The following is a 16143-nucleotide window of genomic DNA, read 5'->3' on the forward strand; positions in this document are numbered from 1 at the left end:
TATAATATATCTTGATGACTTTCTTTTGGGGTCTGCCTTATGTGGGGTTTGATGAGCATCTTGGATAGATATCTTCTCATCTTTCATGATATCAGGGAAGTTTTCTGCCAACAAATCTTCAACAGTTCTCTCTGTATTTTGTGTTATCCCTCCTGTTCTGGTACTCCAATCACTTGTAGGTTATTCCTCTTGATAGAGTCCCACATAATTCTTAGGGTTTCTTTATTTTTTTAAATCCTTTTATCTGATTTTTCCTCAAAAAGTTGGTGGCAAGTGCTTTATCTTCAGTCTCATTAATTCTGACTTCCATTGCCTCAGTTCTGCACCTGTGACTTTCTGTTGAATTGTCTAATTCTCAAATTTTATTGTTAATCTTCTGGATTTTTGATTGCTGTCTCTGGATTCTTGCAGCCTGTTAAATTTGTCATTATGCTCTTTTCTCATCTTTTTAATTTCTTCTATTGCGTGTTCTGCATTTTGCTTAATTTCCTTCCTAATTTCTTGAACAGTTCTGTGTATTAGTCTTTTGTATTCTGCCTTCAGTAATTCCAAGAAATTTTCCTCCTCTGGAAAATTTCTAGATTCTTTATTTTATGAGCTTGCTGAAGCCATCATGGATTGCCTCTTTATGAGATTTGATGTTGACTGTTGTCTCCGAGCCATCAATAAGTTATTATATTTATTTATTTTATGTTTGCTTACTGTGTCCTAGCTTCTTGTTTTGATAGCCCAAATAGGCTGCTCTTGTGAGCTAGTTTGATTATTGGCACCTTTGAAGCTCTGATGTCCTGTCACCAGGTGGTTAGATCTGTTACTAGGTATATGAGCTCAGGAGTTCGCCGACTTCTCCTGTATGGATTCAGCTCAGGTGCCCAGGTAGATAGCCAGCAAGTGTGTGGTATAGGCTCTCACTTACAGTCCTAGACAGGTATGGGTGTTTGGTGTAGGCACAGGCATCTGGCTGCAGCAGGAGGACACACTCTGAGCAAGGCAGGGGGCTGATGGCCACCCCTGAGTGTCCAGGAGGAAGGCTTGTCCCTGTTCCCTGGAGTGCATAGGTGGTTGAGTTTTGCAGCTGGACTGTGAGCACCTAATGCTGTTGGCTGTAAGGACTGGGGGGCACCTCTTTTCCATGGGCCCCTCTCACAGGTGGCTATGTGGTGTGAGTGGAGCCACCAGTCCTCAGGCCTCTGATGTGGGTAGGTGAAGACCCTGCTTAATGGGCAGAGCAGTGTCCAGTGTCAAGAACCTGCCACTTCATAACCAAAACAGTTGAAGTTAGAGTTCCTGTATATACCCTATTGTACTGCGGTATTTAGGGCGTATGCTGTTGAAATGGGCCCACACAAGTCTCTGCAGGGAGAAGGGCGCTCAACGTCTGTGGATCCCTTATGCCTGTGCCTAGGCAAAGGAGTTGTGCCTACCCTGGGTTCCTGGCTTAGGAGAACCGGCAGTTTATTTTTTCTTGTTTGTTAATTTGTTCACTCTCCAAGACAGGGGGAATGGCTCAGGGCGTGTGATGGATCCTACGTCTGGCCCAGGGGACTCGGCAATTGCTGAAGCCGGTTTGGGACCCAGTGCAGAGCAGGGAGTGGGGAGGTAAATGGGAGAGAGGTTTTCCCCAAAGGGGGATGTTTTTGATCCGCACTGTGAGCAAGCTGTACTCAAGTAGTTATCTTTTGTGGAGGGCTGCTTCTCACTGGTTCTGGGTGGCCATGTAGATTATCTGGTGCTGGGTCTCTCCCGGTGTGGAAAACGTGCCTTCTGAGCATGGCTGCTTGCCTGCCTCACCACTCACCCCTGAGCTGATCAGGCCTGAAGGGCTCAGGCTCTCACTGCCAGGCTGTCACATCTGGCAACTCCTTGCTGCTTCCAAACCTTCTCCCTACCCCTCACCCCCACCCCCCGCCACTCAGTCCTGTTCCTCAACTCTGCCTTTGATGTTCAGGGCTCCCAGACTGCTATATATAAACAAATCACTTGTTGTTTGGGTCTTTGTTGTAAGATGGTCCACCAGAAGTATGTGACTACTCCACCATCTTGGCCCCGCCTCTCAAGGGAAGAAAAAATTAAGAAGAAATATGCAAGCTTCTCCTGGTTGCTGCTGGAATATATCTGGAGGTTCCAACTTGCTTTGAATAATTTCCCATGCCTGAAGATAGTCAGAAAACTTTTCATCCTCTGAGAGGTCTTGAAACTGCCTTGAACCCTTTAAAATGTAGGGGATATAGCCTAGAAGAGTCTGTCGGCATGTTTTCCCACTTTTTGCAAGTGCTTTACATATTAATTAATTTAAAAATTTTAATAGATAATACATGTACATGGTTAGAAAAATCAGTACAATACCAGAAGGTATTCAGTGAAAAAAAAACTCAGACCCACCCCTGCCCACAACTGCTGCATTTGCTTCTGTACTATGACCAATCATTTTTCTTGCTTCATGTATCCTCCTAGAATTTCTTTATTCAAATCTAAACAAATATAGTTATTCCCCCCTTACCACAAAAGATAGCACATTATACACACTCTCCCCCATTATACCTTTTTTGTGTTTAACAGTATATATTGTATATTTTTTCACCTAGAGAGGTTTGTGCTTCTTTTTTTCTCATCAAGTTTATTGAGGAATACTTTACATGCAATGAACTGCCTCCAATTTAAATGTGTAATTTGATGAGTTTTGAGAGTTGTATACGACAGTTAACACACTGCATGTTTCTTACGAATTTTTATTTCAAAATATTTCATTATATGGATGTACCCTAATTTTTATAACCGGCCTTCTGTTAATGGGCACTTAGGCGCTGATACAAACAATGCTCTAGTTAATAACCTTTTTTCATACAGTATTTCATATGTAGGTAGATAAATCAGAAGGTAAATTCCCAGATGTGGGATTGTTGAGTTAAAGAGGAAATACATTTGCAATTTGGTAGACGTTGCCAATTTACCCTTCACAGGCATAGTACTAGTTTGAGCTTCCACTAGAAATATATGAGAGTGCCTCTTTCCCCACAGGCTAGCTAACAAAGTGTGTTACGAAACTTTTGAATTTTTGTCAGTTAGGTAGAAAATGGCATTTCAGTATAGTTTAAAGTTGTGATTTTCTTATTGAGTGAAGTTGACCATATTTTCATGTATTAAAGGATGGGCCATTTATATTTCTTTTTCTATAAAATATCTGTTCATATTCTTTGTCCATTTTTCTGTTGGGTTTTGGTTTTTCTTGTATATTTCTATCAGCTCTTTATACATTAGGGAGAGTAGCAATTTTAGCTCTTTCTTTGCAGATTTTTTCCCCCAGATTGTTGTTTGCTTTTGACATTGTGAGACCTTTAGTTGAAGAAGGTGTCTCTAAATTTTACTACTGATGATTATCTTCTAAAAGTTACTTAGCTTTGATTTCTTTCCTTTCCTTCTTCCTTGCTTCCCTCTGTCCCTCTTTTCATCTTTTTCCCTCCCAGCTTAATCTCCTAAAAAAGGATTTCTAGGAACAAGTTAAAGGTGCTTTATTTATTTATTTTTTTAAATATTTTATTGTACTTCAGGTGAAGGCTTACAGAACAAATAGTTTCTCATGAAACAGTAGTACACATGTTGTTTTATGACATTGGTTAACAACCCCACAACATATTAACCCTCTAAATTCTCATTTTTTTTTTGATAAAGCTGCTTTATTGTTGAACAATAATAAATTCAATAAGTCAATGCCATTAAATGGTTTTAGTATATATGACCCTGGTTCATGTGTTTTGAAGGCCATGTTTTTGGTGTACTGTGCACTGGAGAAGGAACCTGTGCCAATGTCCTTGCCTCCAGCCTTGGTGCCACCTTCTAAGAGAAAAACGGTCAGTATATTAGGCTCAATGAGGTCGATACCCTCTTCAGCATCAGCCAAGGAACCTTACCACTCCTTACCACCTGTAGGCATTTTACCTACGAAAGCACCGTTAAGACAGGTATAGATTTATCAGTGTTGAAGGATTTTTTTTTTAACACAGTGCATGGCATTTAACAGTTGATTACTTGATAGAGAAGGAACAATCAAAGGGATCAAAGATTTAAAGCTCCCTCTGGTTGAACCTATATAATGTGATGTCCCAAAGCAGATGGATATTCCTTCTCCTGCATTTAGCCTTAGGTCTTATGGATTGTTTCATTGGCTTTGCCTTGATCTACCTGGAATTAAAGGTGGAGATGAAAGATGCTCCATGCTAACACAGCATGCTTGCCCTGGCACAGTTAATCTCTAGTTAACTCTTGATTCTTTGGGGTCAAATTTTAATTTTGGCTTGCCCAAGGCCTTTTTTTCTGTCTAACCTGTTTCTTAATAAGTTAAATATAAGAAAATAATGACAGGATATAAAAATTGGCCAGCTTGGCTATAGTTAAAAATTCTGGAAGCTGAAACTATAAAAAAAGAAGATTAAGGATTATCTGATATTTTGTTTATACAGACTCTCCCAGTTACCCAGATTAATGTGGGCATTCGTAAGTCAAGAGTTAACTATGCTTAAATTTACACATTACTTAAAAATGTAAAATGAGCATCTATAAATATAGTGCCAACTGACCTATATTTTTCTTCTTTTATTTCCTTTTCACAACAGTGTTTTGGTTGGGGTGTGACTGAAGTGATATACTGTTGCTATAGATAGGGGAGTAAAATTGTTCAGAATTTGCAGCAAATATTGTCATGTTTTGAAAGAATGACACTTCAAAGTTTGCTTCGTTTTGGCAGAAAAATTGTATTTTTTTCCCCCTGTAGTGGGTTGTATCTCCTGCAGAAAAAGCTAAATATGATGAAATCTTTCTGAAAACTGATAAAGATATGGATGGATTTGTGTCTGGATTGGAGGTCCGTGAAATCTTCCTCAAGACGGGTTTACCTTCTGCCTTACTAGCCCACATTTGGTAAGAGGCTATTTAAAAAACAGCATGGTTTTGTATCAACTCTAGTTTTATGCCTCCTTTTTTAGTCATTTATAAATAGGACAGTTTTTGTTTCTGAATTCTTTTCTTTATAGAAAAAACATAAATCTGAGGATCTGTTTTGGGTAATGGACAAAAGCTTGACAATGGATTATTGGATAGAAGTTTTACAATGGGTTATCCAAAGCTTTATAAGTGTGACGGTGTCAGTTAATTATTATTAGAATGTTAAAATGCAGCATCTCTTTATATTATTTAATTATACTTAAATTTCTAATGGGAATCCAAATATCTGAAATTTAAACAAAATATAAAACAATACCTTCAAGGCATACTTGTATAATTCTGTAGGGTTTATGTATACTTTCACACCTTTACATAGGAATAACATATTTGGTCCTTAAACACGACAAACCTTTAATAAATTGAACATTAAATGGTGTAATGTATATAAAAATGCTTTATAGTGTCCCTGCTATCAATCTACCTAACTCTACCAGAGGTTATCATGTGGTTTTCAAGGGGCAGCAGACATCAGAAGTGGAATTGCATACTTGCAAAGAGAAAATTAGAAAAGAACAACAGAGGACAGTAGCTCTGCCTTAAAAGGAACAAGAACCCAAGACTGATAAATGATAAAGATTAAATAAGTATAACTAGTGATAGCTGCCACTTTTGAGCATCTCTACTAGTCTAGGCACTACGCTCGTAAGTGGCAGCTGTCACAAGCTTGGCATTATGCCCAGGCTCTTATGTACCTTGTCTTTAATCCTCATGGTAACCTTGCAAGATGGGTGTTATCATCTCCACTTTATAGATGAGGAAACAGACTCAGAGAGGTTAAAAATTTTTGTCAGGGTCACAAGATGAAATAAATAGAAAAGCTGGAATTCAAGGTTTATTTAATACCATAGTCCATAGTGTTTTCATTAAGTCACACTGGCTCTCAATGAATCAAACAGACCAGGACTTCAGAAAGCTGAGCTTAAGAAAGGAAGAGAAAGAGAGAGAAAGCAAATAGAATAAAACATTTGCTGTTTTTCTTACGTGATTTTGTAAAGCTTTCCAGATTGCTGCCTTCTCACGTGTGATCTCCCATTTTCAGCTGTTGTTTCTGCTTTGGCTTGGTGATCCTTATATCCTCCTACTCCAAGAGTTGCAGGAAGCAAGCTGACATGGAAATTTTTGCTTGTCTTAGAATCATTCTGTGCCACCAGTGAGCCAAATTTGTTGAGACTTGAGTTTCATCTTTAACATCTTTTAATGTTGAAAATGTTGGGAGTAGGGAATGTTGGGATTCTGTGGCTCACCACAACTCTTACTCTGTAGTGGTTCTGGAAATTGGTAAGAAAGCACAAAGTAAACCCAGATTGGAGGTGCCTGTTCATCACCAGGGTAAACATTCTCTTTTATTCACCATTTTAGTTAATTTATTTTTTCTAACATTTGAGTAAGTTTTGGGCAGGCTGCAAGTTATGTGTCTTTGTTTTTTAATTCAACTAGTCATTTTTTTAAACGCCGGACAAAGTCAGATTGCTTTTCTCTTGAATTTTTAGAGTAGTACTTGTGGCATTTATATACTATTCATTTTGTGTATTTTTACAGGGCATTGTGTGACACAAAGGACTGTGGGAAGCTTTCAAACGATCAATTTGCCTTGGCTTTTCACTTAATCAATCAAAAGTTAATAAAGGGCATTGATCCTCCTCAGATTCTTACTCCTGAGATGATCCCACCATCAGACAGGGCCAGTTTACAAAAGGTAAGACAACTTAAAAAAAAAAAAAAAACTTGAATGCATTATCAGAAGGGAACTACGAGTGCTATGTCAGATGACAGACTTGATTTGAATGGAATAGTGGAGAAAATATATCTGGCTACAAGCAGATCGATATACTCCTTAGTTTGTGCCTATAAGTATACTCAAATGCCTTGTATGACATCTTGGGCTGCAGCTTGTTTGCCCCACCATTCATTACACATATGGCAACCATATTTTCCAATCTTAAAATTGGAAAAACGTGGCTTTATTTTTCCCCTCCTGGATTTTTAAATTAATTTTTATGAGTAGGGTGTAAGAATTAAATGAAAGCTATAAGAAGTTACTGTGTTTCGTTTGATGATTCACTCTTACTAAAAACAATAAAAATTAGAAAACAAAATCTAGAATGATGATGATTGTTTGCTGTCAACTGTACATCAAAAAAGCTCCCAAGAAAAATCTTATGTTGAGGATGAATCTATGTGGTTTTTGCTACAGATGGCCCTCTATTCCTGTGCATACATCTGGACTCCATATTGCAACAGCTGTAAGCAGGTTTTTAAGCTACTTTTGATTTCTGGCCAGCAGTGGGAATTTTACGAACTACATTGGTTTAGCCATGCTGTGCCCTGATTTTTCTGTCTTCATTTAGAACCCTTTATAGTATAGTGTATTTACAATACCTTGGCCTTTAATAGAGCTTTGAAAGGATTTGCATACTCCAGTGGCTATTTGCCTTTAAAAGTAAATGCCTCATGTCTTTAAATCTCTAGTGACCTGTACAATAATCCATTGTTGTGTGGTGATTCTTCAGAGTTGTATAAATTTGTCAAATGTGTGGTATGAAGAGAGCTGTCTTTAAAATATCAGTAGAATATTTTGGTTTTGTGTTAATTTTGTCACATAGATTAAAAAAAAAAAATCCCATTTTAATAAATCTAAAAAAGTCAACATTGAATTTTTTCTAGGTAAACTAAGTGGGAATCTGTAGCCAGCAGGTATAGAGAATTACTTGTAGGAGTTTTTGTTCTTATTTTTAATAATATGAGTATTTGAGTATATACTATATTTGTAGATAACGAATACTTAGTGAGTTTTTTCTTTTTTGGGGTTAGGGGTGCATTCTGTAAATTTTTTGAGATTCCTTAGTATGTAAGACATGGGTTCCCTCAGTTGTGGAGAAGGCTGAAAGTCATACTACTCAGAAAGATAGAGGTTACAGAATTTGTATTTATGCCTTCTGCTATAACTGTGTCTCATTTATGGAATTCTGTGTTGTTTCACCCTTTCTTTCACCTATGTAGATTGTTTTTTTTCCTATGCCTTCTTTTATAACCCACCAAGTCCCGCATCAACACGAATTTATAGAACAATAGAAATTTCTGAAGCAAATTTTGTTTGTTCACGTTAGTGGACACTTTAAATTGTATCTGCTATACAAAGTTTTTAATTTAGTAGATTTGTCTGAAGTCCATTCACTAGAACATAGACACCTTTGTCTATTTATGTCAGATATCAATATTGTTTATAAAATGGGATTTTATCACTGTTGTCTTATCTATTAACCAAAATTTTTAACTTTAAGTATTAAAATTTGCGTTTATTTTGTCTTTCAGATAATCTCTTTTCTCTTTATAATCTGATATATTTTTTTTTTTAAGTACTGCACTTTTTGCAGCCTGACTAATGTTTTTTTGAATGTCGCTTTCCTTTCTGTGTTTTTTCTAGTTTGGACTATTTTTTCCATTCTGCAGCACTCTGCTTTTCGCCTTTCTTGTACTGTCAGTTTCTTAACGCTACTCTCTCTCAAGGTTAGAGCTTTACTTTATGCCTTTTTTAGCATTAATGGTTTTTGGTTTACAAGATACATTTTGAAATTAGAGGTTTTTTATGCAGCAAAGTTGATGCAGAGAAAATACCTAAACAGCATGCTTTTGTCACATGTCACTTGGTCCTTGTGTGCATTGTTAATTTGCCTTTCCTGGGCTCACTCAACCACTTAAAGTCACCAAAGTGTAATTTTGCATGTAATGCATGAAACAGAGTGTCAGAAAATATTTTGAAAGAAGGGGACATGCTACATTTTTCCTTATATACCCTTTATTTATCCTTCATATACTTAGTGAACATTTTCCATGCTTCTTGGTTGCATGCCATTTTATTGCTGTGGTGTGGGAGTTTAATTTTTGTGTCAGCAATTGAGGAGTGACACAAGCTGTACCATCTACAGTGAACTAATCTTAAATGTCTAGAATCATCTGGAGTCTAACCTAACTCGTTTGAAGTTAAGCTAATTTGTCTCCGTCTTCATATTTGACGATATTTTTCATAGTGGAAGACTGTCAAATGTGAGTCACATTTTTTGAGTTAGAGTCACAGAAGTGGTGTGGAAGTCATGAGTTTCTTGGTACTCTTACACCTCTGATAGCAAATTTCTCAGTAGCGTTTAAGTGATGTAAGTTACTTCTGGTGATGAAAGTGAGACCAAGTGCTAATTTTTCATTTTGTTCACCTTACTGGCCAGGCTTAGCTCATAGGGCAAATTTAAAAAACCAGTTGCCATCAAGTCAGTTCTAACACATGGCAAGATTAGATAGCGTTAATATCTGTCACATTCAGAAGTCTACTTTAAAATTTCTAATTTAGCATTGATAAAGGTAGGTGTATCAGTGGAATACAGTAAAACATTAAAAGAGGTAAATTTGGTACAGATCTGCAATTAATATAAAATTGAGAATAGCATTAATTGAATCCTAATACATGAGTTTTAGTATTGAAAGCAAAACAAAACAGCCCAGCACTAATAATGCAGTGTGGCATAAAGAAATATGAAAGGAATTATTTGCCAGATTTTGTTGATGTACGTGTTTATCAAGTTGATTTTTAGGGTAATAGTTTCATTTATCTAAATGATCTTGAAATGCAAGTGCAAGGAACATTATGTGGAATAGCAGTTGAATGTAATGACCAAACCACCTGTTAGCCGGGTTTAGCTTGACCAAGTCATTTAATCTGTTTCTTCACCTCTAAAATGGGTCAATAATAATACCTGCCCTACTTACCACCCACTATTCAGTTTAGTTTTGAGACTGATAAATGGATTTGAAAGTGCTTAGTAAATTGTAAACCATTGTATAAATATGAGGAGATGGTGTGTTGTGAGCTTTTAGATTTCTTCTGTTATGTGGGTTGGTGACATACATTAAGTTCACAACACATAAGTATTAGTACTAAGTTTTACGCTCTACTAATAAGATCATCAGTATAAGTTTTACATGTTTAAGCATCAGTTTTAACATTTCCAAATGGTGATTATTCTGTTATTTGTCAATCTAGTTGTAGCATTGGGTGTTAGGTCAAGTGTTTGAAGGAGCAGTTATCTTTCTGCCCTGACGTTAGCCAGTTGCATAAGCTATATTTCAACAGTGGTTCACAAAGGAGATTATGCCAAAGTGGAAGGAACTCACTGGGAGGCCATTCATCTCTCAAGAGCTTGTTCTGTTGAGGAGGTTAATTATAACAATAGTTTATATTTATAAAATATCATGAAGTTTACAGAGTGAGCTTGCATACATTATTTCACTTACTTGTAAAGTGGGCAGAGATTATTTCCCTATTTTACGGATGACGATCATGCGGCTAGTAAAATATCAGAACCCAGAATAAACCCAGTGAGATTTTCTAAGTACAAATACTACTTAGGGATCAATTTTGGCACCTTCATTTATGGAAGAAAGCCATATGTAAAGGACATCATATAGGAAGACATTGCTTATATGGTCATATTACTCTTTACCATGGAACATTCCTGAGCAGTTGGTTTTACTTTAAATAGAGTAGGCACTAAAAGTATTTAGTATACATAAATATTTGTTGACTTGAATAAAATCAACTACCCTTATAATTCTGAGATTCAACAAAAAATTGTGTACTTGCTTGTTGTCAAATGATACAAATACAAGTAAATACCATCCATTCCCCAAGAAATTTATGCTCTAGTGGATGAACTGGTTTATAAACCTGATTTCTGTTTTACTGCAAGGTTCTGGACAGGCTAGGATCAAGTGACAACAACATTGTGATCTTAGGTGGGGGCAGGGTACATATTACAGAACAACAGCTTTTAGAAAATTTAAGGGAAAATGTATATAACTATATATGTATTACGGATATATACAATGGTATGATTTTCTTAAATGAATTAAAAATGTTAGTAATACAGTAAAATATGTAATACCTTATATCTATGTAGTGTTTTTTAACATTTTTTAATGCTTTGACATGTATTATGTAATTCTACAGTAATAATGTGTAATTGTGAACTTTTTGTTTTTAGAACATCATAGGATCAAGTCCTGTTGCAGATTTCTCTGCTATTAAGGAGCTAGATACCCTTAACAATGAAATAGTTGACCTACAGAGGTATGTAAAGTTAAATTTCAGCGAGTTTCATAAGTATGTATATATGTGTGTCTATACGTAGTCTCTCACACACACAACCTTTCTGTCTCTAATGTATATTTTGGTAAATACTGCTTTACCTGTAAGAATCAATTAATGCAATCTATTCCACTTCTCACATTCATTTCCATTTCAATTCTGACACCAACTGAAGGAAATCAATCAAATTAAAATCTATTCCTAACTACTTCAATTCCTATTTCAAACTGCAAATGCAGTAGTTCTTCCTCTGACCCTAATTACCCAGAGCTAGGTCAGATCTCACAAATTAAAGGACACATCCCTGCAGACTGCTAAGTTTGCCCAAGACTTAAGCTGCAAGCTTGGGGGTGCTCATGACACTGTCACTTCTGACCTGCTAGCTACAGATTTGAGGGCTTCCCACTACCCCCTCAAGATGCCGACTGTATGCCAAGGGGTCCCTAGAGCCCCGTCACTTCTGATCTCCTGGCTCTCGTTACTCCCTTGGGTTTGATAATTTGCCAAAACAACTTATAGAACTCAAGAAAGTGCTATACTTACTGTTACACTTTTATTATAGCTTAAAGGATACAAGTGGAAAGCCACATAGGGCAAGGTCTGGGAGGGTTCCCAACACAGAGCTTCCATGTGCCATAAAGGGACCCACTACCCTCGTACTGCATCAATGTCTATCACCAGCCAGGAAACCTGTAGAGTTTCTGTGTCCAGAGCCTTTTTGGGAGTCTTATTACATAGACATGGTTGAATGAACTCAACCTCCAGACCTCTCACCTGAAGTCAGGCTGCTATCATACAGTGGGTCTTTCTGGCCTGGCCAGCTCCCACTCAAGAGGTATCTCAGGTTTGTTCTGAAGGCCTTATGAAAAATACTTTAATCACTGGGGAAATTCTAAGGCTTTAGAGGTTATCCTCAGGAACCAAGGACAAATATCAAATTCTTTAAGTAGAGTTAAATTCTTTACTTCACGGTACCATAGTTCCATTTGAGTGGAAATCAGCATACCTTATTTTGTCAAATCTAAGGCAACCTTTAATTGTAGGATGCACTGTTTTCTTATATATCACTAAAGGAAGAAAAATCACTGCCAAATAAGCAATGACATGCCATCAACTGTAAGATACTGTATGATTTCAGATAGTGAAAAAATGTGCATCTTAGAATGAATGAAATAGTTTTTCTCAATTCTAAATATTTGACTTACATATTAGGAAAACATTATTTAGTTGATACATTTTATGGAAAAAAAACCAAACCCTTTGCTGTCGAGTTGATTCCAACTCATAGAGACCCTATAGGATGGAGTAGAACTGCCCATGAGGTTTCCAGGGAGCGCCTGGTGGATTTGAACTGCCAGCCTTTTGGTTAGCAGCTGAGCTGTTAACTACTGTGCTACCAGGGCTCCCATTTTATGAAAGAAACGTTAAATGCAGACACCATGCCAAGAACTTGCAGTTCTTATTTCATTTGATTCTTACAAGAACTTTGTGAATTAATGTAGGTATTACTCCTATTTCACAGTTAAGGAAAAGTTAAAGCACCTGGAGAGGTTATTTTACCCAAAGTCAGACAGACTTGTCAGTGGTAGACCCAATACCTGATCCCAGAACTACTTGATTCCAAGTTGAATATTTTTGTTATACTCTATTTTTACACAAATAATGCGCATATTGTACCTATTTTTGCCAACCGTGCCCTCTCCCCATGAGGTATTTTTGTAAGTGTGCTATGCTTACATTTACATGTTGCTGTACAAAAAAATTAGCATAGCATACTTATGAAAATACCGCAAAGGGAGAGGGCTTGATTGGCAAAAAAACATACAGCATGCGTATTATTTGTGTAAAAATATGATACCTAAGTAGTACTGTTTTTTTTTAATTTTTTTCCACAAATAGCGCGCATTATCCCAGAACTGTTTTACTTAATTTCATCATTTGTGCAGCATTATATGTTTGGTGCATTATTCACGAGAAAAATACAGTATGTAGAACAGACTTGAATACAATTAGATTTGACATCTGAGTACAGCAGGTACTGTTGATATTTCCTTAATTCCCTTGTTCCCTAGGAGCTTTATGATAATACTTATTTTTAAAATGACATCTTAAAATTACTTTTTAAAAAGTGAGGCCATTTTTTCATCTATAGGACATTGATTTAAATATTATTTTGTATTTACACAAATCTTTTTTACATTCATAACACTTTAAAGCAGATAATGGCTGATATTTTACTGATGGTATTGAGACATAAGGGGATTAAATGACTTATTACGTGGCAAGAACTTGGCAGTGCTATGCAACAAGGAAGAATAATGATGAATCCGTGAAACATCTCACATCATGGATGAATCTGGAGGATATTATGCTGAGTGAAATAAGTCAGTCACAAAAGGAAAACATTATTATTTGATACATTTTATGGAAAACGAAACAAAACAAAAAAAAACCTTTGCTGTCGAGTCAATTTCAACTCATAGCGACCCTATAGGACAGAGTAGAACTGACCCATAGGGTTTCCAAGGAGCGGCTGGTGGATTTGAACTGCCAACTTTTTGGTTAGCAGCTGAGACCACTATTATAGTCAAGAATAGGTTTACGCACAGAAAGAAACATTTTTTGATGGTTACCAGGGATAGGAGGGGGAGGGAGGGAGAATCACTAATTGGAGAGTAGACACGTGTTAATTTTGGTGAAGGGAAAGGCAGTACACAATATAGGGAAGTCAGCACAACATGACCAAGGCAAGGGAAGACACTGAGAGGTATGCTAGAATAAAAGACAATGACAGTAAATACTGTAACATATACAATCCTGCAGCAACAGTAATAACAATAATTTATGAGTGGATTCATAGGTAGATATGTATGCTGAATAAGTGTGGGAGGGTGTATGGGAGTACACCCATGTGCATATATAGGTTTGGCTGTGGATATTTCTACATAGGTATTTGTATATACTGCATGTATACTTACATGTAATAGAGGACACAGGGTGCACAGCCATGGAAACATCCTAGACATAACCAGACATCTCGTGGGACTGAGTTACTGGGCTTGAAGGTTAAGGACCATAGTTTTGGGGGACATCTAGGTCAATTGGCATAACATAGTTCGTAAAGACAGCATTCTACACCGTACTTTGTCAAGTAACATCTGGGGTCTTAAAAGCTTGCAAACGGCCATCTAAGATACAACTATTTGTCTCTTCCTGTCTGGAGCAAAGGAGAGTGAAGAAAACCAAAAATTCAAGGAAACAAGTAGGCCAGAGGACTAACGGACCACAGGAACCACAGCCTCCGCTAGCCTGAGACCAGAAGAACAATGATGGTGCTCAGCTACCACTACCGACCGCTCTGACCAGGATCACAATAGAAGGTCCCAGTTAGAGTGGGAAAAAAAAATAGAACAAAATTCAAATTCATAAAAAAGACCAGATTTGCTGGTCTGAGAGAGACTAGAGGAACCCCCGAGACTGCAGCCCTTAGACACCTTTCTAACTCGGAACTGAAGGCATTCCCGGAGATCACCTTTCAGCCAAATAATAGACAGGCCTATAAAATAATCAACACCTGTGAGGAAAGTGCCCCTTGGAACAATCATCTGAATGAGACCAAAAGGGCAACATCTGCCTAGGGAAAAGATGAGAAGGCAGAAAGGGGCACAAAAACTGGACGAAGGGAAATGGGCAGCTCAGGGTGGTAATGGGGAGAGTGCTAACATGTTGCGTGGAGTGCAACCTATGTCATGGAACAATTTGTATATAAACTATTGAATGGGAAACTAATTTGCTCTGTAAACCTTCACCCAAAGCACAGTAAAAAAAAGAAAAAAATTGACAGTGATCTTACCTCTCTGATGAGATTGCAATGAGACTGTTAAAAAGAAACTTAGTTGTTAGGATTTTTCAGTTGCAAGAAGGAGCTGAATCCAAACTAACTTGAGCTGAGAATAAATTTATTGGTTTGTGAAATTAAAACTCCTAGAGGTAGGGATGATTTAAGGCATAGTTTAATACTGGTGCTCAAACGATATAATCCATTCTCTTGCTGTCTTCATTTCTTGTTGTCACTGCCACTGGATCGTCTGCACACTCAGATAGGCTTTCCCCTTCTGTTGGAGGTAATTATATCCGGCCTCCATGTACTTACGATTCCAAGTCCAGCGGAGATACCTCTCTCCTGGCAGCTCTTGCAAAAGTCCTGCAGTTCCATCTGATTGGGCTGGCATAGGGTCATGCCCACTCCTAAACCAGTCAACTGGCCAGGGATGTATAGTTTATTGATTTGTCATGAGCTGTGTCCTGTGAGTCAAGAGTAGTTTGCTACCAAGACCACATGGAAGAGGGGCTATTTTCAAACTTGTGAAAGTTGGAGGCAGCTGCCAGAGGAGGAATGAATTCTGAGAAGACAGATGTCTACTGCAGACAGTATAGCTTCAAATCCACAGTAATTTCAGTGATTGGCCTTAGTATCATCTTCCTCTTTGAACAGTATGACTTGATAATTCTGTAAATTTAGTCTGAACACCTTTTTTCGGTGTCATTTTTTTCTGGTTTTGAACTTACTTACCATGTCCTAAATTCTACCAAATTCTTATTTCCTGTTCAGAAATTGGCATTTGCCTATTACATAAAACCTCTAATATTGGAATCCCCAGAAGACTGACTTGGAGATCATATAGTCCAGTTTCTTCTTTACTTATGGAAAAAATCAAATCCAAAGTCTCATGTCAAGTCAGTGACTGGGCTGGGACCCAAACAAGGTAGTGTAAGTCTTAGTTCAGTGTTTTTCTGTTATACAATTCTGGCCCTCATTAAGATCTTTAAATTTTTTACTTTGTTTCAGAATAGAAGTAAGCAGTTGATTATTTAGTCTATAATTGTGTTCAGACTTTTCCTTTTCATGTTGTCCGTATTTTTTTTGTTTGCCTTATGTATCTAATATAAATTGAATAGTAACTAGATTTGAAAATACTTGTCTTCTGTGCTCTCAAACTTATGAAAAT

General features: G+C 37.2%; 1 protein-coding gene across 3 annotated transcripts in view; it reads left to right on the forward strand.

Annotated features, from left to right (window-relative positions):
• Nucleotides 1–16143, forward strand: part of EPS15 (epidermal growth factor receptor pathway substrate 15) — a 147153-nt gene that overhangs the window by 45395 nt on the left and 85615 nt on the right. The window contains exons 8-11 of one of the 3 annotated variants that reach the window (XM_023727084.1): nucleotides 3759–3848; nucleotides 4769–4914; nucleotides 6538–6694; nucleotides 11031–11116. In XM_023727084.1, coding sequence (XP_023582852.1) covers nucleotides 3759–3848; nucleotides 4769–4914; nucleotides 6538–6694; nucleotides 11031–11116 — 479 coding nt within the window. Of the gene's footprint in view, nucleotides 1–3758; nucleotides 3849–4768; nucleotides 4915–6537; nucleotides 6695–6758; nucleotides 7242–11030; nucleotides 11117–16143 lie in introns of those variants that run through there. The other 2 variants (XM_023727085.1, XM_023727086.1) reach the window with 2 other exon arrangements.

Source organism: Trichechus manatus, unplaced genomic scaffold, assembly GCF_000243295.1.
Source record: "Trichechus manatus latirostris isolate Lorelei unplaced genomic scaffold, TriManLat1.0 scaffold00015, whole genome shotgun sequence".
Classification (NCBI taxonomy): Eukaryota; Metazoa; Chordata; class Mammalia; order Sirenia; family Trichechidae; genus Trichechus; species Trichechus manatus.